Source organism: Schistocerca piceifrons, chromosome 3 (assembly GCF_021461385.2).
Source record: "Schistocerca piceifrons isolate TAMUIC-IGC-003096 chromosome 3, iqSchPice1.1, whole genome shotgun sequence".
Classification (NCBI taxonomy): domain Eukaryota; kingdom Metazoa; phylum Arthropoda; class Insecta; order Orthoptera; family Acrididae; genus Schistocerca; species Schistocerca piceifrons.
Window position 1 is genome coordinate 309,743,341 of NC_060140.1, and position 27,197 is coordinate 309,770,537.

At 39.2% G+C, this 27,197-nt stretch overlaps 1 protein-coding gene across 1 annotated transcript in view; it reads right to left on the reverse strand.

Annotated features, from left to right (window-relative positions):
* Positions 1-11,415, reverse strand: part of LOC124790041 (sialin-like) — a 122,828-nt gene extending 111,413 nt beyond the window's left edge. Inside the window, exon 1 of the mRNA XM_047257598.1 lies at positions 11,316-11,415. Within this exon, the coding sequence (XP_047113554.1) occupies positions 11,316-11,355 (40 nt within the window). The 5' untranslated portion in view covers positions 11,356-11,415. The remainder of the gene's footprint in view (positions 1-11,315) is intronic.
* Between the last annotated feature and the right edge of the window lie 15,782 nt (positions 11,416-27,197).

A 27,197-nucleotide genomic window follows, 5' to 3' on the forward strand; every position in this document is an offset into this window, starting at 1 on the left:
ACCACAACAACAGCACCGATGTTGTGTGTTGACATTCGTCGTCAGCCGTTACAGGAAGGAGATGGCGCTGCAGGCGCGGTCTCATGGGCTCTACAATAGCTGCTAGCACCATCTATAGGGAAATTCCGGTTTCATACTTCTTCACCTGGTATAATGTGGAAGTTGTCAGTTCTAAATTTAGTGTATATTTTTCGCTCAGTCTTTAACAGCAGCTTTCACAATAAAGAATAAAGTATGGTAGTAATAAAACATAAGAAAGCCCTAGATTACAAATGAAAACAAAATATTATGTGCAAGGAATGAACTGTTTGGTTAAGACAAACAGAGAAATTGGACTGCTCACAAATTACAAGAAATACTGTTTTATCTTAAGGAAAGTGTTTAAAACACCTTTCTATAATATCTGAAATGAATAATTTATGTAACAAAATTAAATATATATGTGCAATTATTAAAAGAGAATTTTGTTATTAAAAAAACAGCCAAATAATAAACGACAGCAGTCAGGTAGCCAATACATTTAACAATTCCTTCCTTGAAGTGGCTTAGAATCTTGCCAATGACACTAGGGGCTTGGGGAATGATACCAAACGCAAGGAACAATGTACGTAAATACAGGCAAGCTACAATAACTCCAAGCTCTTCCAAAGAAATATGGAATGTAATGAACTCCCTCAAAACAAAAAATCGTTACGGAATTGATATTATCTCGTGTAAAGTACTAAAATCTTGTTCTTTATATAGTCATCATCGTCAGCTAGTTCAGTCACTTGCTGATACGGCCTCTTCGAGCCGGGGTGTAACATAGGATGGCGCCAGGTTCTTCCATTTCTGTCGATTTTGAGCTTACAGTTGCCAGCTGAATCCAGCTGCCCTTCGTAAGTCTCTGCCCATTTGTCCAGAGATCTTCCAGTCTTTCTTTTTGGTAAATTGGAAAAAAATGGCCAGCCCAGCGCCATTTCAAGGAATCTGCTCTTTCCATTATGTCACTGATTTTGGTTGTGCGTCTAATGTTTACTAATTCCTTTCTGTCTTTCCACGTGTAACCCAACATATGTCCTTCCATGCCTCTTTGAGCTACTATGACTTTTATGGCACTGAACTCATTTAATATCCATGTCTCACAGTCGTAAGCTCTTATTGGTAACATACATGGATGAAAAACCCTTTGCTTCAGCTCAGCCGACATCTTAGACCTAAGAACTGAAGAGCTCCCGTGAGTTTGCCTGCCAATGTCGAAATAGTTCTGGTTTTAAGATTCCTTTCATGTTTATAAGCTGATGGAAACAGACATATTCTGTGACCCTTTTCAATTGTTACTGCCAACACATTTATTTTTCTCGGTTGTCCATACGCTCATCATGCTCTTGGTTTTGTCATAGGTCAATTTGACACTAAATTCAGAGCAGACCACTGCAAGTTCGCTAACTAGTATTCGCTCTACTGCATACAAACAGAACAATATCTTCAGCAAGTATAAGGTTTTTAAATATTTCCCAGAACTTGGATGCCCTTTGTTTTTCAATTAAATTTAGATACTGCTTCTTCTAGGACTGACAAAAATAGTTTTGGAGATACGGAGTCACCTTGTGCTAAGCGCTCTTCAATGGGAAACTCTACATCTACGTCCACACCTACATGGCTACTCTGCAAATCACATCTGGCAGAGAGTTCGTCGCACGATCTTCACACTAATTCTCTACTATTACAATCTCGAACAGCGTCGGAAAAAAGGAACATCTATATCTTTCCGTGCGAACTCTGATTTCGCTTAATTTATTATGATGATCTTTTCTCCCTAAGTAGCTCGGCGTCAACAAAATGTTTTCGCATTAGGAGGAGAAAGTTGGTGATTGAAATTTCGTGAGAAGATCCTGCAGAACGGCCTTTGTTTTGATGATTTCCACCCCAAATCCTGTATTATGTCCGTGACACTATCTCTCTATGAACTCCGTTAGCACTATCTGGTAAGGATCCCACACTGCGCAGCAGTACTCCAAACGAGGACGGGCAAATGTAGTGTAGGCAGCCTCTTTAGTAGATGTGTTGCACCTTCTAAGTGTTCTACCAATAGAACCAGTCTTTCGTTCGCCTTCCCCACAACATTTTCTGTGTGTTATTTTCAGTTTAAGTTGTTCGTAATTGTAATTCCTGCGAATTTAGATGAATGTACGGCGTTTAGGTTTGATTGATTTACCGTGTAACCGAATTTTAACGGATTACTTTTAGCACTCATTTGGATAACCTCACATTTTTCTTTATTTGGTGTCAGTTGCCAATTTCCACACCGTACAGATATCTTACCTAAATAGTTTTGCAATTGGTTTTAATCTTCTGATGACTTTATTAGACATAAACGACAACATCATCTGCAAACATCATAAGATGGCTGCTCAAATTGTCTCCTAAATCATTTATGTAGATAAGAAGCCGCAGAGGACCTATAACGCTACCATGGGGAACGACAGAATGCACTTCTGTTTCACTCGATGACTTTCCGTCATTTACTACGAACTGTGACCTCTCTGACAGAAAATCACGAATCTAGTCGCATAACTAAGACGATATTCCATAAGCACGCAATTTGATTACAGACCGCTTGTGGGGTACGATGTCAAAAGCATTCTGGAAATCTAGAAATATGAAATCAACATGAAATCCCTTGTCGATAGCACTCAACGGTTCATGTGCAAAGAGCTAACAAATGTTTTCCAAATCCGTGCTTTGTACCGGTGGGCCGTCCTCTTCGAGGTAATTCATAACCTTCGAACACAATATATCTTCCAAAATCCTGCTGCTTTTCGAAGTTAGTGATATGGGGCTGTAATTTAGTGGATTATTCCTATTGCGTTTCTTGAATATTGGCGTGACCTGTGCAACATTCCAGTCTTTGGATACGGATCTTTCGTCGAGCGATCGGTTGTATATAACTGTTGTATATGGAACTATTACATCAACATAGTTTGAAAGGAACCTAATTGGTATACAGTCTGGACCGTAAGAATTGCTTTTATTAAGTGATTAAGTTGTTTCACTTCTCAAGTTGGTAGCTGTTCTTGATTACTTTGAAAGGGACCTCATTGGTATACAGTCTAGACCGAAAGAGTTGCTTTTATTAAGTGATTAAATTGTTTCACTACTAATGTTGGCAGCTATTCTTGATTCGAAGTCTGGAATATTTATTTCGTCTTCTTTGGTGAAGAAATTTAGGAAGGCTGTCTTTCGTAACTCTCATAGAGTAAATATCTCTGGAGTGAGCATTGTGTTCTGCGCATGTTGTCAACATTAAACCGGGACTGTCACATGTTTTAGGGACTTCGCTGTGCGTGTGTGCTTTCTGCAGCGTTTGAAGTTTGTAATATCAAGAGTTTTTGTTGTATTTCACCGTTTGTTGGTAGTGTAATAGCGATGGTGAATTATTGTTGTTGCTACGGATGCAAAGAAAAATATGTGAATGGCGGGATAGTAACTTTTCATGGGTACATACCATGTAGCTCTAATTATAGTTATCATATTAGTAAGAGACGCTGTACATGTTTAAAAATTTCGAGACGCATTATAATTAAGGCTTGATTCTGTAGACCTATTTTTCTTCGATTTTATGACTATATAATAGATATTACGACTCGCACAAAAAATTACAAACAATGGCTTCCTCTCGTAAATTTGCTAGTGGAACAGGAACGGGAATGGTTAGTTGTTTCAGCAAATACTATCCTCCATGCATTTATCAGTGACTTGTCGATTATGTATATAGATTACTCAGTCTACTCTTTATTTAATAAACTGGGAGCAAGTACGTAAAATGCGTTAAATAAATACTTCAAAGTATTACCAATAAGAAAAATTGTGCTTTAGGTCGCAAAAACGAGAAAATAAATACGCAGAAATAGCAGAAAAAAGGATGAATTAGCAGGGATATAATAGCTAATGTGTGACAAATTCGGTGTTTTTCGGACACTTGCAAAAGTACTAGCGTACTGTCAAGTCGTTTTGCAAGACTATCACTGCAAAAATGTACGTCAGGCTCTGTAATACTATAAAGTGCCGTATCATATCGAAAACTATCAAAAATCGAGTGCATCTGAACTGTGACACCTATCGCATAGAAGCGGGATGTAATATCACTTGCCCTTAAAAGTTACGTAGCTGGTTTATTCCCGGTATCAAATAGATACTGTTAAAATGTCTGCGCAACATTTATAAATAATCCACGACACGTACGAAAAGAATCCGTATGTACTAGGGATGTAGTGACACTCTAAATATACAGGGCGCCACACGGACAAACACACGACGTCCCAAGATCACGTGACCCGGCTGGCAATGCATGCTGACAACACAAAATCTGTTCTGCGCATGTGAATGCTCACTCCAGAGATATTTACTCTATGATAACTCTGCTTTAGTAACACTATTATCGATAGTATTTCCATTGCCATCGCGCAGAGGAGGCATTGATTGTGTCTTGCCGCTAGCATACTTTTCATACAGCCAGGATCTCTTTGGATTTTCTGCCAAGTTTAGAGACAAAGTTTCGTTGTGAAAACTATTTTAAACATATCGCATTGAAGTCCAAGCTAAATTTTGAGCTTCTGTAAAAGATCGTCAATCTTGGGGATTTTGCTTTTGTTTAAATTTGGTATGCTTTCCTGTTGTTGTTGCAATAGTGTTTTGACATGCTTTGTGCGCCATGGGGGATCAGCTCTGTCGTTTGTTAATTTATTTGGTATAAATCTCTCAACTTCTGTCGATACTATTTATCTGAATTCAAGTCACATCTGGTCTACACTTGCTGTGACACCTATTTTCGACCTTTTTTGAATCTGTATCAATATTTTTATGTCAATTTGTAGTGTTGCTTATGTAGAGTTACCGTTACATTACATTGTTAATTTGGAAGGAGTGAATATTCTCTTTCAGGAAGGCGCCAAGCGAGTTTTTATCTGCTTCTTTGAGTACGTATGTTTTTCCTTTATTTGTAGAGGATTTGGGAGTTGCAATTCATGGAATTCTGCTAGATAAGCTCAAGTATTACGGTATCAGAGATCATGCTGGTAACTGGTTTTCATCCAGTCTATCTAAACAACTGCAGAATGTTGCACTAAGAAACTCCTGGAATCTAAACAATGAAAAAGCCCCTTAAGAATGGGTAGTAATCACGACAGGCGTATCACAAGGATCGATATTGGGTTGATCATGTTCTTGTTATATACCCGGTGAATCGCCTAAAACTTGCACAGCAAATAATGTGTAAATGGAAAGTGGTATTGCTGTGCGGTTTTCACGGAATGGATTGTTAGTCAGAGGTTCGTACTGTTCGGCGACAAACAGATTGTAATAATACTTAGAAACCGTATTTTTTGTGCAAACACACACTGTTTTCAGTGGAACAACACTTATTGACATTGCTGTTGTTGTTGTGGTCTTCAGTCCTGAGACTGGTTTGATGCAGCTCTCCATGCTACTCTATCCTGTGCAAGCTTCTTCGTCTCCCAGTGCCTACTGCAACCTACATCCTTCTGAATCTGCTTGGTGTATTCATCTCTTGGTCTCCCTCTACGATTTTTACCCTCCACGCTGCCCTCCAATACTAAATTGGTGATCCCTTGATGCCTCTGAACATGTCCTACCAACCGATCCCTTATTCTTGTCAAGTTGTGCCACAAACTTCTCTTTTCCCCAATCCTATTCAACACCTCCTCATTAGTTATGTGATCTACCCATCTAATCTTCAGCATTATTGACATTAACAGACTAAAAGTCGGATAAATTGGAATGTCAATGGTGTTTGTTGCAGGATTGTAGTGCAAATCATTTACGAGATATCGTATTTTGAAAAGTCCCCACGACGAAACTAGTACAGTATCTATGGTAGCACAAACTAAAGAACAATACGAGTGCACAACCTAGTTAAGTGGATTCTGATCAGTAACGAGATAATTAGCCATCACAGTTTGTGTTCAAAACGACCAACGACAGCGGCAATACTCACTTCCAGTCTGGTATGGAACGACTGCTGCACACGTGCCAGCATTTCAGTGGAGATGTCCGAGCAGGCTGCAGTAATAGGTCATTGCGTATCGTCGGGTGCAGTTGGTATGTTCTTGTAGACAGCGTCATCAAGCTTAACCCACAGAAAAAAAGTCTACGGGCGTCAAATCAGGGCAACTGGCAGACCAAGTTATAAGTCCTCTGCGTCCAGTCCAACGATTTATAAACAGTTTATGAAGACATGCAGTAGTATTACGGTATATTGATAATTTTTACTTATGGACCGTCTGACAGCAACTGAATAAAACACAATTTTAGTGCCATACGCGTTTCGCCTTTATTTTCTGCAAGGCATCATCAGTGGCCTGGAATATGTACATATGTTAGCTATTTTATTTACATTTTTGTCACTGTGGCTATAGGTTATAAACAGTTCTGGTGGTTGGTATTTCCTACGTGGTGCACAGGCTCAATCAAAAAATAAAAACACAAATAAAAAATAAACACAACATTTCCACAATACAAAATAACTCACAAGCTGAAAACTTACAAACACACTCAACAAACACACACAATGACAACACCATACAGAAAAGAACCAGATGGTACACCATGACCTACACACACAAACTAACACACAGAGTTGCAAACATCCTAAAGAGACAGGGCTTCAAAATAGCAGCCTGGGCAAACCCTTCAATCACACCTAAGCCAGCCAGCTACCAAGAGGGACAAATTCCAACAATCAGGAATATATAAACTGAAATGTCAAAGTTGTGATGCAGTATACATAGGCATGGCATGCAGTAATTTTGAAACAAGATACAAAGAACATATCAGATGTTGGAAGTATGAAACAAACCATTCCACATTTGCAGAGCATTTAAAACACTACAACCATCATCCTACAAACATGGAACAAGAAATGAAAATAATGAGAATAAGCAACCATGACAAACATCTTATACAAATGCAAGAAAACTTCCACATCCAGAAAGCCATAGCAGAAAACAAACATGTGATAAATGAACAAACACACATCAGCACAGGCTCCCTACTACACTTAATAAAGGAAATGATAACATAAAACAAAAAACTCTTCCCCACACCAACTGGACACACACACACACACACACACACACACACATATATATATATATATATATATATATATATATATATATATATATATATATATACACAGTCAAAAAATAATAAAAAAAATATTTATATAACACCAAAATACAGACAGACACACACACACACACACACACACACACGCCACAAAAAAATATATATCGCACCAAAACACACACACACACACACACACACACACACACACACACACACACACACGCACACACAGAGCACAAAAAAATTAATATCACACCAAAAAACACTCACACAGACACACACACACACACACACACTCATACACAAACGCACACACAAATGCATACACGAACAGACCACAGATACTTCAATAGTTACACACATAAGTTTGGCAATAACACTCGATCTTTGGCAAAAACATTTGACAGTCGGCAACAGAAACCAAAACATTGCATTAAAACAAGCGTTCAGTGCATAGTGCTGTGGAATGTGCAAAAAACCGTAAATTGGCGTTCATAATAAGAAGAACAACACCAAAAATGCAACAGGAGCGTAATATGTAAGAAATTGTCCACGCAACCTGTAAGTACAGTTCAAAACATTACTACTTAATAGGAAATACCAACCACCAGAACTGTTTATAGCCTATAGGCATAGTGACAAAAATGTAAATAAAATAGCTAACATATGTACATATTCCAGCCCACTGATGATGCCTTGCAGAAAATAAAGGCGAAACGCGTATGGCACTAAAATTGTGTTTTATTCAGTTGCTGTCAGACGGTCCATAAGTAAAAATTATCAATATACCGTAATATTACACGCAACTGAGGAAGACAGGACTACAAAAGTTGAAGACATGCAGTATTACTTCGTGCACTATGGACTGGACAGCCATCGTGTTGGTATCACAGGTTCCTCCTAGTCTGTAGAGAAACGTCTTCTACCATCCATCGAAGATGGTCTTTTAGGACGCTACGGTACTTGTGCGCCTTCTGTGTTCCGCCTATGAAACACGGACCAATGACCTGATGGTTCACTATCCCACACCACATGTTCTCACTCCATGGACGCTGACCTTCTACCTGAAGAAACCAACGGGGACTGTCAACAGACCAATAGAGTTTGTTTCAGCAGTTTACCTGGCCATGATTGGTAAATGGGGCTTCATCAGTAAACAAGAATATGGGTACATGATACATCTGGAGTAACCTGTCTTAATGCCCATGTACAAAAGCAAACACAGTTCTCATAATCATTTCCATGCAGCTCCTGATGGGAGAAATGTGACAGGACTGGAACCTAGGTCGATGGAGGATGCGTAGGACATTTGCGTGACATGCAACTTCCTCTTGAGATTGCGCGGGAGCTAATGTGCGTATCAACTGCCACAGAAGCTTGAAAATTAATTTCCCCCTGTTCCGTCGTTACTTGTTTCCTTCTGCTATGTTGCCTAGATGTTGCACTAGCAGCTTCACGTAACTGGCTGAGGAAGTTGATAAATAATGCACTATATGTTTGACGCCTGTTGGCATATGTTGCAGCATACGCCGTACAGGATCGAACTGCATTCTTTCAACACACTCCATGCACCTTGGGCATGTCGGTTTTTTCTGCGCTGGTGAATCCTGCCGCTGGACTGTCACACGCTAACTGACTAGTAAGTAGCGGTGCGCTAAAGGAACACACAACCATATTGTAAGCAAATATAACAACATCATACCTAGCAACTACGCAGATTGAATGACACAAACAAGTGTCGGTGTGAAAACTTTTCAAAATATAATAACTCGTAAATGATTTGCACTAGACTCCTGGAACAGATACCACTGACATTGTAATTTGCCCTACTTTTAGTGCGTTAATGTTATTAGTGATGGTTCCATTTAAAAAGTGTATATTTGCACAAAAAATATTTTTTAAGTTTTATTGCAATCTTTTCATTGGCTGACAGTACGAATCCCTGACTACCAATCCATTCTATGAAAACCACACATCAATAGCACTTTCCATTTTGCAGTCTTTGTGGTGCAAGTTTTAGGTGATTCACTCTGTGTAAAATATCTTCGAGCACATATCCAAAAAGCAGATATTATTCTCGTTGTTTACGATGTACATTTTGTAATCAAGCCTAAATCAGTAACTTCAAAACATGAAATATAAATACTGTTTGCTTGAAAATTAATAACTGGTTCAGTGTAAATGTACTGTGACTAATTTTTGATAAAACACAATACACAGGACTCCACAAATCCTGACCATGCCTTCAGAAATAATGCATGCAGTATATGAAACAGACTATTCTAAATTTTTAGGTGTTAAAATTGATAAAAATGTGAACTAGAAGTCACTTGTTACAGATATTCGTAAATGTCTGCAACTTTTGCGTTACAGATAGCAACGTTTGGAGACGAAAATATTGAACTGGTGTTCCCATTTATATTCACTAACTATGGCACGATATTCTGGGGTAACTCGTCATGGAGGAGAAAAGTGTTTGTTGCACTGAAGCGTGCAATCAGAATAATACTTGGTATCAACTCTACAGCTTTTTGTTGACGTCTCTTTAACCAGTTGCGAATATTGACAGCAGACTAAAATTACAGTTACTTCCTCATGAAGTTTGTTGTGAACAGTGATTTTCAGTTTGAAAACAACAGTAACATTCATAAACATAAGGCTAGAAGGTGAAATAATTTACACTATGCATCATTCATTCTTAGTGTGGCACCGGAACGCGTGAGATACTCAGCCATAAAAAATTTTCATTCGAAGTGTAATAAAATTAACTGCAAACAGAAAATAAAATTATATCTGAGAACTGCTTCCGTTCTTCGGACAAATTTCTAAAAACGTAGTAGTTAGATTGTGTGTGTGTGTGTGTGTGTGTGTGTGTGTGTGTGTGTGTGTGGGCATTTTATGGAGAAGGAGAGAGAGAGAGAGAGAGAGACTGAACAGAGTTAACTATAAGCCACTGTATGCATGGAAAAAACACTTAAGTAATCACGTAAACGGTCACCATGTTACAATATTTTATGCTGAGATGGTGTGATACATCCGCAAAGCCGATGTGTTCCATATCGCAGTGAGAGGACGCAGTTATGATCCACAGAACATGCAAGTAATTAATGAACTAGATGTAGACATAGATGTAGATGTAAATGTGATACTGACAGGCGTCAACAGCGAAAACAGGGCAATTAATGGCACTATCTACAGGCTCGTATTATAATAACGCCACGTTTTACTATTGTACAGAATTATTCCGTGAGGATATACAGATGTGCAGGTTTGTCGGCGGAGGTTAAATGAATTAGTCTGAGATAAATACGTACGACATTCATGGTAAAGACATGAAGAGTACAAACTTCAGTTTTTCAGAAAAAATCTTATCTTTTCGAGATTAGTTAACCAATCGACATCCCCTTTTGCGTCTCAGATAAATTACTTTGTTTACTTACGACAACAGTAAGATAAATGCAAACCTTCAACACCTGCTTGCCAGTGCACATCACGTGACGCACGCCGACGATTATGAGTTCAGACACATTTACGTGGAGGTCATTATAATGTGATACAACAATGTAAAAACGCTCACAATATGGCATCCGTAACAGTATTTGGGCCCCATTCGTATCTTTCTGTTTTTTGGTAGCGTAGATCATGTGGCACTGCAGGATTTCACACTCTTTCACTTTCTACTTCCGTCATAATCATCATCATTATCATCACCTGTACAAGACTGTCAACGATCGTGCGAGAGCCACAGACATGATGACAAGTTGGACACGTGTCAGACAACGATGTGAACCAAGAATGTATGCAGGATCTGAGGTATGATTGGGGTGGGGGGGCGAATCATGTTACTATGGTCCGCCCCACGAGATGTCCACTGCCCACGGTCAGAGTGTCGAGGTCAGGGTAAGAAGGAAGTGCCTTGTGCGCTTGCGCATTATCAATAGCGACCTTCTGGCGGCAAATGTTAGCCGTCTCGTTGTTAGTTTTGTAAACTTCATGATGATTTCATGGAAACGATCAGGAAATTGCAAGAAAGAACGCAATTGATTAATGAAGAGATTTGGAGATGTTAAGAAAGTAAAAACAGTCAGGGCAAGTAACGAGCCTAAACGTACTGTTTAAACGTGAGAAGAAAAGAAGGAGATTATAAAAAAACCTGTGACATAAACACGATGTAAACAATGGCTCACCCGCACTGTCCTGCGGCGCCGCCGTCACAGCTGTTGTCATTCTGTTTCTGAAGTATACCACCCGACTGCTGGAGGCCTGTTCGCGACTCGCGCTTTCGCCACCGACTCCACGGTTCTGCGCTAGTGTGCCAGTTTTTATTCACTCCGGAGCTTCCACAAGAAAATGCGAAGAGTGGTGAAGAAGAATGAAGAGAGATGTATTGTAACAGAAGCTGAGACGCTCAAGAAATCACCCAGATTCCTCTGTCACAAACTTGTGTTATGTAACAGCCACATTACATCATTTTACATGTGAACTTGACTGCTTGCTAAGCCGTATGAATCTCCTGTCCTCCTGGAGGCGAAGCTTAATGCGTACTAAGCACAGCGCAAACAACTTTTCACGTCTGGTGGCTCACGTGTCGTAGGAGAGGAGCGCGCAGCTACACCTGCTAAACCCTGCTCGCACGTTTCACTTATCGTTACCACAGAAAGCGAAACATCGGAGCGGAGATTTTGCTTCACGTCGACAGCTACTTGTACACATCAAAATAAAGCATAATGTGAGAAACACGTGTCTCATACCCGTTGCTGCTTCCGAACTTGTACTACCATGCTTATTTAAGGATAATTTACGTGTATTTACATACTCCACAACTCACTGTACAGTGCATGGCAGAGGGTATTAAATGCCAATATTACGAGAAGTAATAGCCCGTATGCAAGTATATGTGTCCTAGTTGTGTTATCTCCTAACATGATTCCTAGACGATATATACATTCAGAGCAGCTTACCGGTCGCAGAATCTTCTTCGACCATAGGTTGTATAAATTTACCCAACAGAGTTTGATAAATCAAGAATCTAAAAATCATCACGTTGCAAGCTCTGTTACTCTCGGTGTAATGATCAGAAATAAAAGGTGTATGATGAGACACTGTCGACGGGTTTACCCTTTGACAAGGCTTGCATACAGCCAAGAGTTTGCAAATGCACCTCTGCAACTGAAAAAAAGTATAATTCACGAAGTTCTTGAAAATAGTTCATTGCACCAACAAGGAATAGCTCAAATGAGTGTGACAACTCACTTTGTAGAGTAATTCTTCAGAAATGCAAACAACCCACTGTAAATTGTCTCCATTTCTTTTCTTAAACAAAATATCATCTATGTCTTCGTAAAACTTCCTAACTGCAATCTTGCTTGGATCTCTCCACTTCGCCTTCACTTCCTTCCATGATAGATCCCTGTCTCAATATTCTCAACTGAATTCGTAATGAAATGATTAAATGCTACGTTCTGCATGTACACGAGACTGAAAGTGTTTTCCTTAAGATTACCCTTGGTCCCATAATTCAGCCCTAGAGGAGATCTCGAAAGAGCCTCACCATCGATGTTATCTTTTCCAGGGCTGTAAACTATCATGTAGTTGATCTCTTATACACAAAGTGCACACCTGGCTAAGCGACCGCCAGTCGGCTTCACACTCACTGAAAATTCTAATAATCTGTGATTAGTATACGCTTTGATTGTCTGACCTAACAAATAACACCTAAATTTCATAAAACCCCACATAAAAGCTAGAGCTTCAAGCTAGTGACCAAATAGTTGTGTTTACACTTCGTGAGCACCTGTCTCGCAAAAGCAACAGCATGACGCTTCATCACGTCATCTACCTCAAATCCTTGGAATAGCTCAGCACCAAGATCCATCTTAGATGTCACGAGAGAGGAGCTTCCAAAAAAAAAAAAAAAAAAAAAAAAAAACCTTTTTTCACGTCCTCAAATTCTGACTGTGTTTTGACATCCCAATTTCAAGGAGTTTTCTTACCCATCAATGCACACAGTCATGGCACAACCAAAATATTTAAACTCACAAGGCCGACCTCATCTTTTGACTGACTGAGACCACCGACAATTGGAGAGGGTCGTAAAGTGTAATAGGCGACATCTGTCCAAACCATCACACAGGGAATTCCAAATTGCATCAGGATCCACTACAAGTACTATGACAGTTAGGCGGGAGGTGAGAAAACTTAGATTTCATTGTCGAGTGACTGCTCATAAGCCACACATCACGCCGATAAGTGCCAAACGACGCCTCTCTTGGTGTAAGGAGCGTAAACATCGGACGATTGAACAGTGGAAAAACATTGTGTGGAGTGACGAATCACGGTACACAATGTGGCGACGCAATGGCAGGGTATGATTATGGTGAATGCCCGGTGAACGTCATCTGCCAGCGTGTATAGTGCCAACAGTAGAATTCGGAGGCGGTGGTGTTATGGTGTGGTCGTGTTTTTCTTGTAGGGGGCATGCACCCCCTGTTGTTTTGCGTGGCACTATCACAGCACAGACCTACATTGAAGTTTTAAGCACCTTCTTGCTTCCCACTGTTGAAGAGCAATTTGGGGATGTTGATCGCATCGTTCAACACGATCGAGCACCTGTTCATAATGCACGGCCTGTGGCGGAGTGGTTACACGACAATATCGTCCCTGTAATGGACTGGCCTGCACAGAGTACTGACCCGAATCCTATAGAACACCTTTGGGATGTTTTGTCACGCCGAATTCGTGCCAGGCCTCACCGACCGACATCGATACCTCTCCTCAGTGCAACACTCCGTGAAGAATGGGCTGCCATTCCCCAAGAAACACTCCATCACCTGAATGACCATATGCCTGCGAGAGTGGAAGCTGTCATCAAGGCTAAGGGTGGGCCAACACCATACTGAATTCCAGCATGTGTCCGGATACTTTCAATCATATAATGTGAGATCAAAGGAGACAGAAGGGACAGACGACATTACATCGGAATTTCTTAAATTATTTGGCGAAGTGGCATTAAAACGGCCATTTACGGTGGGTGGTGTATAGAATGTATGAGACTGGTGACAAACCATCAGACTTTCAGAAAATCAACATTCACCCAATTCCGCAGTTTGCAAGAGCCACGAAGTGCGAAAATTAGCCCACAATCAGCTAAACAGCTCACGCAGCCAAGTTGCTGATAAGAATAATATACAGAAGAATGAAATAAAATTGAGAATGCGTTAAAAGACGATCATTTGGCCTTAAGAAATTTAAAGAACCAGAGAGACAGCTCTGGCGTTGCCGTTGATAATGGAAGCAAGACTGAAAAAATATCAAGACACGCTCATAGGCTCCGTCGAACTGGAAAAAGCATTCGACAGTGAAAAAGCTACAAGATGTTCGAAATTGTGAGAAAAATAAGTGCAATCTATCGGGAAAGACGGGTAATATAAAGTATGTGCAAGAACCAACACGAGACAATAAGAATAGAAGACTGAGAATGAATTGCTTGAATTGAAAAAGTTTTAATACAGAGATACAGTCTTTTGCCTCTATTGTTCAATCTATACATCGAGGGAGCAATGATGTAAAGAAAAGAAAGTTTCAAGACTGGGTTTAAAATTCAACGTGAAAAGATATTAGTAATATCAGTGATAAGATTCACAATAGCATAGCTATCCTCAGTGATAGTGAAGAAGAATTACAGGATCTGTTGAATATACTCTGAGAGTAAATCGAAGAAAGCCGAAAGTAATGAGAAGTAGTGGAAATTAGAATAGCGAGAAACTTAACATCAGAATTGGTGACGACGAAGTAGACCAAGTTAAGGAAGTCTGCTACCTAGGCAGCAAAATAATCCATGACGAACGGGCTGTTGTTGTTGTGGTCTTCAGTCCAAAGGCTGGTTTGATGCAGCTCTCCATGAAACTCTATCCTGTGCAAACCTCTTAATCTCTGAGTAACTAATGCATCCTACATCCCTCTGAATCCGCTTAGTGCATTCATCTCTTGGTCTCCCTCTACGATTTTTAGCCTCCATGCTTCCATCCAGTACTAAGTGGTGATCCCTTGATGCCTCAGAATGTGTCCTACCAACCAACCCCTTCATTTAATTAGGTTTCACTACAAATTTCTCTTCTCCTCAATTCTATTCAGTACCTCCTCATTAGTTACGTGATCCACCCTTTTAGTTTTCAGTATTCTTCTGTAGCACCACATTTCAATAGCTTCTATTCTTTTCTTGTCTAAACTGTTTATAGCCGAAGTTTCACTTCCATACGTGGCTACACTCCAGATAAATACTTTTAGAAAGGGCTTCCTGACGCGTACATCTAAACTGGATATTAACAAATTTCACTTCTTCAGAAACGCTTTTCTTGCCATTGCCTGTTTACATTTTATATCCTCTCTACTTCGACCATCATCAGTTATTTTGCTTCCCAAATAGCAAATCTGATTTACTAATCTAATTCCCTCACCATCACCTGATTTAATTCGACTATATTCCCATTATCTCCGTTTTGCTTTTGTTGATGTTCCTCTTTCAAGATACTGTCAATTCCGTTCAACTGCTCTTCCAAGTACTTTACTGTCTCTGACAGAATTGCAATGTCATCGGAAAACCTCAAAGTTTTTATTTCTTTCTCCTGAACTTTAATTCCTGCTCAAAATTTTTCTTTTGTTTCCTTTGCTGCTTGCTTATACAGAGTGAATAACACTGGGGATAGGCTACAGTCCTGTCTCACTCCCTTCTCGACCATGGCTTCCGTTTCGTGCACCTCGACTCTTAGGACTGGTTTTCCATCTCAGCCCTTGATATTCACACAGGTGGTTCTCTTTTCTTCAAAGGTCTTTTCAATTTTCCTGTAGGCAGTACCTATCTTACCCCAAGTGACATATGCATCTACATCCCTACATTTATCCTCTAGTCATTCCTGCTTAGTCAATTTGCACTTCCTGTCAATTTCATCTTTAGACGTTTGTATTCCTATTCGCCTGCTTCATTTACCGCATTTTTTTTTATATTTTCTCTTTTCATCGATTAAATTCAATACCTCTTGTGTTTCCAAAGGATTTCTACTAGCCCTCAACTTTTTACCTACTTGGTCATCTGCTGCCTTCTCTATTTCGTCTCTCAAAGCTACCCATTTTTCTTCTACTGTATTCCTTCCTCCTGTTCTTGTCAATCTTTCTACAACACACTCTCTAAAACCCTCTACAGCCTCTGGTATTTTCAGTTTATCCAGGTCCCATCTCCTTAGATTCCTGCCTTTTTGCAGTTTCTTCAGTTTTAATCTGCAATTCATAACCAATAAATTGTGGTGAGAGTCCGCATCTGCCCATGTAAATGTCTTACCATTTAAAATCTGGTTCCTAAATCTCTGTCTCACCATTACGTAGTCAATCTGAAACCTTCCAGTGTCTCCACGTCTCTTCCACGTATACAGCCTTCTCTCATGGTTCTTAAACCAAATGTTAGCGATGACTAAATTAAGCTCTTTGCAAAATTCTACCAGGTGGCTTCCTCTTTCATTCCTTTCCCCAAGTCCATATTCACTTACTACTTTTCCTTCTCTTCCTTTTCCTACTATTCCAGTCCCCATGACTATTAAATTTTCGGTTCCCTTAACTACCAGAATAATTTCTTATATCTCATCATACATTTCCTCAATCTCCTCCTCATCTGTAGAGCTAGATCGCATATAAACTTGTTTTACTATAGTGGATGTGGGCTTCGTGCCTATCTTGCCTACAAGATAGACAAACGGAGTTAGAACGACGTAAAACGCAGATTAGCACTGGCAAAAATTGCATTCCTGGCTTAGAGAAGTCTAGTAGCATCGAAAATAAGCCTTATTTTGAAGAAAAAATTTCTGGGAATATGTGTTCGGAGCACAGAATTGTATGGTAGTGAAAATAGAGTGTAGGAAAAAAATGGTTCAAATGGCTCTGAGCACTATGGGACTTAACATCTATGGTCTTCAGTCCCCTAAAACTTAGAACTACTTAAATCTAACTAACCTAAGGACACCACACACATCCATGCCCGAGGCAGGATTCGAACCTGCGACCGTAGCAGTCGCGCGGTTCCGAACTGAGCGCCTAGAACCGCGAGACCACTGCGGCCGGCCAGAGTGTAGGAAAACTGGAACATAAGATAATTGAAGCAGTTTGAGATGTGATACTACTGAGGAATGTTGAACATTAATCGGAATTAGGTGCTCCACAGATTTAGTGTGGAAAGGAGTATATGGAAAACACTGACAAAAAGAAGGCACAGTTAGAATTTTTCTAAAATTTGCTGGAAGATTACCGTTAAAGCGTTTGATAAATGCAGCCAAATTCACATTCAACTTGAGGGGTAACTCATGACATTTTTAGTAAAAGCCATAACTTAAGAATGTTGTGAATTTCCGACATGGAAACTTGGGTTTAAGTCAATGGAAGATCAGACCTTAACACCATGAATTTTTTTGTAAAGGTACATATAATGTCAATGGTTTATCAGTTCCTGGTCCAATAACATTATTAATCTGTTTGGAACCCAGTAGAATCTACTTTCTTTGACGTCATTTAGAACAGATTATTGTATGAATCAGCAGGAGGTTCAATCACAGCTTTCTGCAACATCTTCTCCATTTCTGCATTAGTTCTCTCCTTATAAATCACTGGTGTAGGAAACGGCCTGACACAGAACTTCTTATGACCATTAACTTTAAACTGGCATGAAAATTCCTTAGTAGCACCAAGGTCTCCGGAAAACACTGAAGAATCACATTACAGTACACTAAAAAAATTTCCTCTCACTACATTATCTGTCTCCTCAGTTTCATATTTCTTGCATAGTAGAAACAATTCATTGACAATCCAACGATAGAATTACACTAACAGTAACTCACAACGATCTTCGATTCAGAAGGTAGCTCAGATTTGAGGAGAAATTTAAAAGAACAGTTTGAATTCTTCTCGCTAACCGCGTACTCATCGAGAGATCAGCTTCAACATAGGCCCAATATGCCTCAGTGTCACCTCACTGCAAACATCACTGCTTAGGACATAGACAAAAAATCAATCTCTAAAATAGCTTCCATCGCCAGCCTTGGCACAACCATAAAATTCGCAAAAGCCTTATTACCTAGACACAGAAATTCAATACGTCTCCTTTCACCTCTACACTCTTCCAATGATTGTCCTTTCGCCTCAATTCACTGTAAAGGAAAAATAGGTTGTGAATCTACACCTTTACATCTCTGAATGTCAACTCACTCAACACGGGCACCTAGATACAATTATCGAGTAAACAAGTCAAAAAATCAATGGATTAACATCTATCCAAAGCGCTGGAATCAACAAAAATTTGAATTTTTCTACCTCTCATTGAGCAATAGTTCCATCACATCTTCAAAATGAAACGCAATCACCTGTTCATAGCATTTGTCTGTCACATTTACAGACAAAAATTGGCTGTAGACAGCAATTGTCAGTCAAATGTTTGTGGTCTCTCTGCTAACGCATTATTCCATGGATCAAATGATTTCACCTTCACAGTGTGTAGACACAAATCTCTATCATTCCACTGACCACTTCTTTAATTTCTGTATTATGACCAAAGCGCCTACCACTACAACCTACTCTGCCTCTTCTGAAACTGTTACTTCCATTGTGTTCCGATACTTCATCCTGATGCCTCATTCTACAATTTCCATATGTATTACGATGCGAATTAAACTGCCCACGATTGTAGTTCTTACTCCTCTGTGGCCTTAGATCAGAATATGAGAACTGATTCTCTTTCTGACCGCAGTCATTCTTTCCGCTACTTTCATAGTCTAGGTCTCGTAGCAAACTTTGCAAACATTCTAAATCATCTTTGAAAACCTTCTAATTCACCTTTAACAGAACCAGCAACAATAATTTTACGTGAGTATGAGACAAATGTGAATCAACTCAGAAGGACACTACAGAAACCGGAGTTTTAACAACACATGTTCAAAAAATCGCACAGGGTTGCTAAATCAGAATAATTAAAATTTTCCCTCATCAGAATACAATGTTTGACTCTGTCTTGTGCTGCCTTACTACCTCAGAATCATATGAAGAAAAGAACAATAGCGTCAACTCCTCATAAGATTGATAATTCCTAAGCAAGGCAGACATGGACACAAAAAGCTCACCTTCCAAGCAGCCACACACTAAATCTATCTTATGACCAAGAGGCCAAGTTGGTGGCAGTGTAACATCAAATTAATCGAACCTAGTGCGAGAATGAATACCATTTGATGTTTTTCTGAGCACTTGAAACTTTTTAACAGACAAGATATGATTGCAGTCAGAGCTAAACATGCCACCAAGATTTACATTTTCACAATTAAAATGACCATTCCAATTAATTCCCTGCCTTACACTGTGAGATGCAGGATCTGGCACTTCTTCATGCCAGAATCCATATAATCAACTCTTCCCTTAACTGTATTACTAAGTACATTGGGGAGAGATAGTGACAGACTTGCACTGAATTTTTGTAAATCCATATCTATGTAATTTTTTGTTTAATCTCACTTATGTAAACACTTGTGTATTGGGATCCAACATGATTTAAATAATTTTTACAGAATTTTTAGTAAAATTTTAATTCTGTGACAGAATTTTGATTTTTTACATTATTATTTTAAGATACACTTTTTCATTACTTCCAGGAAAATTTGGCAAATTTTTTCTATGGTAAAGTAATCTACACTAATAAATGTACAATTAAATGCACTAACTTTTTGGTAAATTATTTCTTTTATTTCCCATAACATTTTGGATTTGAACATTTTTTACAGACAAATATTCCATATATTATCAATCATAAAACTATTTATAATGTCTAGATTAATTTTTTTTTCTACTTAAGTATTGCCTCCGCGTAAAAGAATAGGTGCGCCAAATTTCTTCGAAATCCTTGCCATAGTTTCTGATATATTTGTTCCTGAAAAGAGAAAACCTGAAGTTGCAGAAAAATCGTTTTAAAGTTTGGATGAAATGTGTTAAAAGTATTTTAATCATACCTTGGCTAAAACTGACCATATCCATATTCCAGTTCTTTGTCATCATCCTCAACAGCTCTTTTAGCTCTGCTCCTTTGCCTAGCAATTTTCCTATATTCTGTACTGGAGTTTCCACATTTGCGATTCGTTGCTCATCGATGATCTGCAGTATCTACTCAATAAAGACTCCAGATGTTAAGCCCAACTTGCTGAGGATGTGAAATCATTAAACACTTCTGCACCTTCCAAAGCAGAAATCTTCACTATTAAACTGGAAACAAACGCAGTCATTAGACATCTCTTCCAAATAAGAGCATTGAAACTTTCCTTTGGGTTCCACATTTTGCCATGCAGACATTTTTCTAGCAGTTCTGGTGATGCCAGAGCTCGAAAAGGTGGTTTAATGGCCATTGCAACCTTCTAAGGAAGATTATTTTTATGGCTGTAAGCTTCCTGCCGTGTAGAGTGGCCATGCAGTTTGAGGCGCATGTCATTCACACACTGAAACTGTAAGCTTCTGCACTTTCCTTGCTTTTCAGAAATTTGCACCATTCATTGGAACATGGACCACGTTAAGGTGTGGTGTCAACAAATAATGAAACCAAATAGCCCATACTGCCTTCCTCACACTATCCAAATCTGTGAGCTTATTTCTAATTGCACACCATAATATACTTGCAAACTATTAATTTCCTTCTTTGTTAGTCTGTTTTTACCTCCCAGTGGTTTCCATCCTCTTGTAGCTTGCCTTTATTGTCTAACAAGTCATCTGAGTCGTCCACCCATCCTCTTCTGAGTATGGCCTGAGCACTGCAGTTTTTCAATAACATGGTCTTTCCCATAGGGCCAACCTTCAACTACATTCTCGAAAGCACTAGGGATTCCATCTCCTAAACACTGTATGTATCTTACTCCTTACTTTCGCAAAGACCTATGCAAAATGAGTTCAATACCAGTAGCTTCCATTCCACCACTGGAGCCTACATAATTCCTGTTACAAACAGCTATGTGAGATTCTTGTCATTCTGTTTCTTTAGCTGCATCATTAAATTTCTTGTGCAAAGAACATGCAGCACAATATTTAGACAACATACTTTTCCTGTGTCGACACTAATGGCTGTTGAAACTCTATGCACTGAAGTATGACCCCTTCCACCCTCTTCATTCAGGAACTGTCACAGGAAACTGCCATATCTTTCATATTAGTTGCATCACAGTTTTCTTGAATTCCCCCCTGAACTACCGTTTTCATGCTCCCTGCACTTCCTTCTGCAACTGTATTGAGGAGAGTAGTGTTCATTGCAGTAAGTTTTAGCGGAGGACCAGGTATGTTCATAATACTGTGTAAAAAGTTTCCACCATCTCTGCCAATCCTTGCCCTTCTTAGTCCACAAGCAGATCTCATATTGTCTTCATAAATTCTATTACTGGCCTTCAATGCCTTGAAAAATGTCATAGTTTTGACATAAAATGTACAGTGTGCAAAACAAACCTTTTCTCTTTCCATCTCCATCAGATTCACATTTCCTCCACAAAAAGAGCACTTGCAGGCTTTTCTAAGTGCCTCTGACACCAATTCCAGATCCACAATGCTGAAATCTGTATTTCTGTCACGATTTGTTTCTTCTCACATAACCCCTTTCCCAAATTTTAGTTTAGATGTACTTGGAGACAAGTCAGTGTTTGTATCTGCAGGTCCAACCCTAACCTCAACATCAGCTTTTTGCTTTGTATTGGAAATATGGGACTCCCTATATTTTTAAAATACTTTATCAGGCATAGGCATTGTAAAAACTATCAATATATTCAATCTTGCTTGAAGAATGACACAATAAATCCGGCTTCATTCAAATTCCACTAAACAGGTTAAAACGTGCTTACAGCCCTCCATGGCCCTCTATACCACACTGCTTGGACTACAAAATGGCTCCACAGCCTTCTATACACTGCTGTGTTGTATACAAAACGTCAGAGCCTTCTAAGCTATGTTTTCCAGATTCACCGGGAAAACTGAGCAAAAAGATTTTTCCTCTACTGGGTACCTTGAAAAGTGGGCATGGTGCATTACACTGTTTATGGTTTTAATTTTTTTATACCATTTGTAGTTTGAATTTTAAAGAAAAATGTAGGGTTAATAATATCAATTACATTTACTTTCAAATAAGCAAATAAAAAAGCATGTGTTTTTTCTCATGATTTCTCCCATTGTCTCCCGTTACATTTTCCCACAACATATCCTCTAACGTATTCACACCGTTTTTCCAAACTGTGTATCTACCCTACAAAGTAATATCATTAGCGCTAATTGGTCATTTAACTGCCTGGCACTGTCCTCACTTTGTTTCTCTCAATTTCTCACAAATTCCCTTCAAACTAGTTCCTGTTTTCTCTGACAGATCTTTACTCAAATCTTTATTACTAGCCTCCAGTTTATTCTCTAACTTCTCTCTAAGTTCTTTTGTGTTAGCACAATCATCTCCATTTATAGATGCCATCGGTCCATTGAAAAAGTCTTGGAACTGAACTACTTCAGCCAGAACAGAATAAGCTGCAGAACCATCTGCTGATGCATCACAATTACTGGTGGACCTCAGTAGCTGAACAACATCAGAAAAACAGAAAACTCATTCAAAACAACATCACTGACCTGATTTACAATACTCTCATCCCAAAACTTTCCAACTGACTAGGAGACATATCAACAGAATCACTATGAAATACATTTTCCTCTCTCTAAGAAGCAGCGCTACATAAAACACCAGAGTCTGAATGTCGCATCACTCTAACTTTGTCACTTCTCTCCCTTTTTTCCAAAATGTGCTCCATTTCGTCTCCTGCTGACCAAATGTAAGCTTGTTCATCCTCTGCTGAACAAGGTAATCACCAGTGGCAACAAAACAGCCTTCCCTGCTTACATCAACATCCAAATCCAACAAAAAATGTCATCAGTTCCACATCTGTCCAAAACATGAAAAAGCTTCGACTAAATCTTCAGCAGTTCCTTGAAAGCTCCTTGTCAAGACAAGAATGTTACTAGAATGAGATTTTCACTTTGCAGCGGAGTGTGCGCTGATATGAAACTTCCTGGCAGATTAAAACTGTGTGCCCGAGCGAGACTCGAACTCGCGACCTTTGCCTTTCGCGGGCAAGTGCTCTACCAACTGAGCTACCGAAGGAGAGCTTCTGTAAAGTTTGGAAGGTAGGAGACGAGGTACTGGCAGAAGTAAAGCTGTGAGTACCGGGCGTGAGTCGTGCTTCGGTAGCTCAGTTGGTAGAGCACTTGCCCGCGAAAGGCAAAGGTCCCGAGTTCGAGTCTCGGTCGGGCACACAGTTTTAATTTGCCAGGAAGTTTCAAGAATGTTACTGTTCAAATTTACTTCTCAGCACCACAGACTTGGCATCAACATCAGAAAATCAACAAAAAATACATGACAGCAAAAACACACTAAACTGAACATAGTACCACTGTATAAAAGTAATATTAGAAAATGAACTACAAAGTAACACTATTTAGATTTCCACGAAAGTGCAAACAGCCTTGGACTTCAACAGTACACACAACACTACCTTTAGACCCTGTCCCAAAAGACCAAGATGAACTGCACGTTACTCAATACTTTTAGCACATTTTAATCATACAGAAATGGCTCCTCAATCAGCTCTGTATCTCAACTCCTTCATCTTAATTTTCTCAACCCTATGCTTCAAGTCACAAAAATTGATTGGACTTCACTCCAAATTTACTCACAATACTATAAATGTCTACAGAAATCCCAACGGGTTCCACACTTGCTTCCCTTCGTTCAACCCTGATTCATGAACAGGAGAAAATAGATAACAATTTCAAAATGTTCCTCAGTCAGGAGTAGACAATGTTTATAATGCACCAGCATCCATGTGTGATAATAGACATAACAGCCTGTCAGGCCCTTTAAAGGAAAAGAAAAAATGTACCCTTCAGAAAGAAATACTATATTCAAGGTACAAGAACTAATGTTTCTACAAGCCATAAAATCATTATCCTGTCAGTAAAAGAAATTTCGTTAGAAAAAACACAATTTCATCTGTAAACTTGAAATAACAATCTCTCACACATTGAACACTGTATTTTGAAGTATTTTTCAAAATAAGAGACAAGTTTCCAGTATTTTTAAATGTGAACAAAACTTCATTTACTAACCAGTGCCACGAAATGTTACTACTTTTCTGCACTATTTTTCTTTAAATAAATGATCACAAATAGCATGTATTCACTTTTTAAACCAGATGTGAAAAACAATTCTGACTCACAGTATTTCCTGAGCACAACAGAGCTAACCCAGTAAGTGCGTATCCCAGAGTACAGGTAAGGCACTAAGCACTCATTAGATTGTTTGTCAAACATGAACGTAAATGTAAAGCTGTGTATTCTGATCACAAGTAGTAATATGATGGAATATAAAATTTAATTAAAATACTGCTGAGCATTGCAATTAACTGAAAGAAGTTGTGGTTCAGCAGCAATCAGAAGCCCACAACAAAGAGAGATTCTGTAAAGATAGTCCAAATTTTAACAGACCACAATGATATTCAAAAGATTAAATGCAAAATTGTAACTAACACTTTGCCGTCCGCACGTCTGGTACAAATTTATTCGCTTGGCGCCGGCAGCGCTAATTCGGATTACTTGGCTTATCGCAGGCCTTTCTTGACATTATCGGGAAATTATAAATTTTTACGTTCCACTAATCTCATCGTTACTTCTCATAAGTCCTCAACCCTGCTCCCCTACTTCGCAAGGGACTAGCAGTTACAGTGCCCCAGTAATTACAATATTTTGACTTCGCCTTGCTAACAGTCGGATAACATCAGTCCATTGGCTAGACAACTGAAGCTGGTGCATCTGGAATGGTTTGTCTAAGTGTCAGGTGTGTAGAAAAGGCAGATTTTCTGAGGTATCGATATAGTGTCGTTCAGACAAATGGACTGAGAGGTATCGATTCTGAAGTTATATTGGAGGCTGTTGTTGCTGTTGTGATTTTCGGTCCGAAGTCTGGTTTGATGGAGCTCACCATACTAACGTATCATGTGTAAGCCTCTTCATCCACTTACAACTACTGCAACCTTGCAGCCTGTATCATAGTTCCAGTAGTGAAGCATTTGTCTCTCTGATTTAGACCCGACCCCCCCCCCCCCCCCTCCCCGACGTTGCCATTGATAATGGAATCAAGACTAAAGAAAAATCAAGACACGCTTACTGGATTTGTCGACATGGAAAAGCTTTCGAAGAGTGAAGTGCTCGGATTAAAGAGAATGTAAGACAGGGATGTATTCTCTCGTCCTACTGTTCAATCTGTGCATCGAAGAAGCGATGATGGAAATAAAAGTAGTGTTCAAGACTGGGATTAAAATTAAACTTGAAAATATATCAATGATAAGATTCGCCGATGGCATTGCTATCCTAAGCGAAAGTGAAGAAGAATTACGGGATCTGTTGAACGGAATGAACAGTGTAATGAGTGCAGAATATGGATGAGAGTAAATCGAAGAAAGACGAAAGTAATGATAAGTATGAGAAATGAGAACATCGGAAAACTTAACATCAGGATTGATGGTCAAGAAGTAGATGAAGCTAAGGCATTCTGCTACTTAGGCAGCAAAATAACAAATGACGGACGGAGCAAGGACATGAAAAGCAGGCTAGCTCTGGTAAAAAGGGCATTCCTGGGCAAAAAAGTGTAGTAATATCCTTTGTAGGCCGTAATTTGAGGAAGAAATTCTTTAGCATGTATGTCTGGAACACAGCATTGTATGATAGTGAAACATGGATCGTTGGAAAACCGGAAAAGAAGAGAAAAGAGAATGGAAGCATTTGAGATGGGGTGTTACAGAAGAATATTGAAAATTAGGTGGACTGATACGGTAAAGAATGACGAAGTTCTGCGCAGAATCGGTAGGAAAGTAATATATGGAAAACACTGACAAGAAAAGGGACCGGATGACAAGACATCTGTTAAGACATCAAGGAATAACTTCCGTGGTACTAGAGGGAGCTGTAGAGGGTAAAAACTGTAGAGGAAGGCAGAGATTGCTATACGTGTAGCACCAAATAACTGAGAACGTAGGTTGCAAGTGCTGCTCTGAGATGAAGAGGTTGGGACAGGAGAGGAACTTTTGGCGGGAGGCTTCAGACCAGTCAGAAGACTGTTGACTCAAAAAAAAAAAAAAAAAATGCATCTTATAATCTCCTTTTGAGACACCATTCATTTGGTTTAAGCGACCTTCGAAGTTCTTTGTGACCATAACAGTGTTACGATGTCATCGATAACCCTCAAAGTTTTTATTTCTTCTTCCTGAACGTTTCTTACCTTTCATGTTTGTCCTTGCTTTCATTCACAGCTTTCTCTGAATAACATCAGGGATAAGTTACAAGCCTGGCTCACTCCCTTCTCAATTGCTGCTTCTCTTTCATGTCTTTCCACCGTTATAACTGCAGTCTGGTTTCCGTACATACTGTAGAAAGGCTTTCGCTCCCTTGTTTTATTCCCGCTACATACAGAATTTTAAAGAGGGTATTCTGGCCAATATTGTGCAAAGGCTTTCTCAGAATCTACAAATGCTATAAGCGTAGGTTTGCCTTTTTTCAGGGGTGTTCCAGAAACCCAAACTGATTTTCTCCAACTGTCGGCTTCTACCATTTCTTCCAGCCATCCATTCTAAAATTATAAATGTGAAAGTAACTCTGTTTGTACACTTTCACGACTAAACCGCTGAACCGATTTTGATGAAATCTGGCATGGAGATAGCTTGAACGTTTATGTAATTCTCAACGAGTTTCACCCATACTTCCGTACTAATACTAATATTATTAAATGCGAAAATAACTCTATCACGTTTTTTCTCCTCTGCTGCTGAACCCTGAGGAAGATCACAAGTTACTTTAGAAATGTGTATTATTTTTCTGAGTATTATTAATATTCTTAAATATGGTATACACGAGTGGAAAGCAGACGACTCAGGAGCGATGATCGGTGACTCGTAGTGTTTATAGATTATTCCGTGACAGTGTAAAACCAATATTAT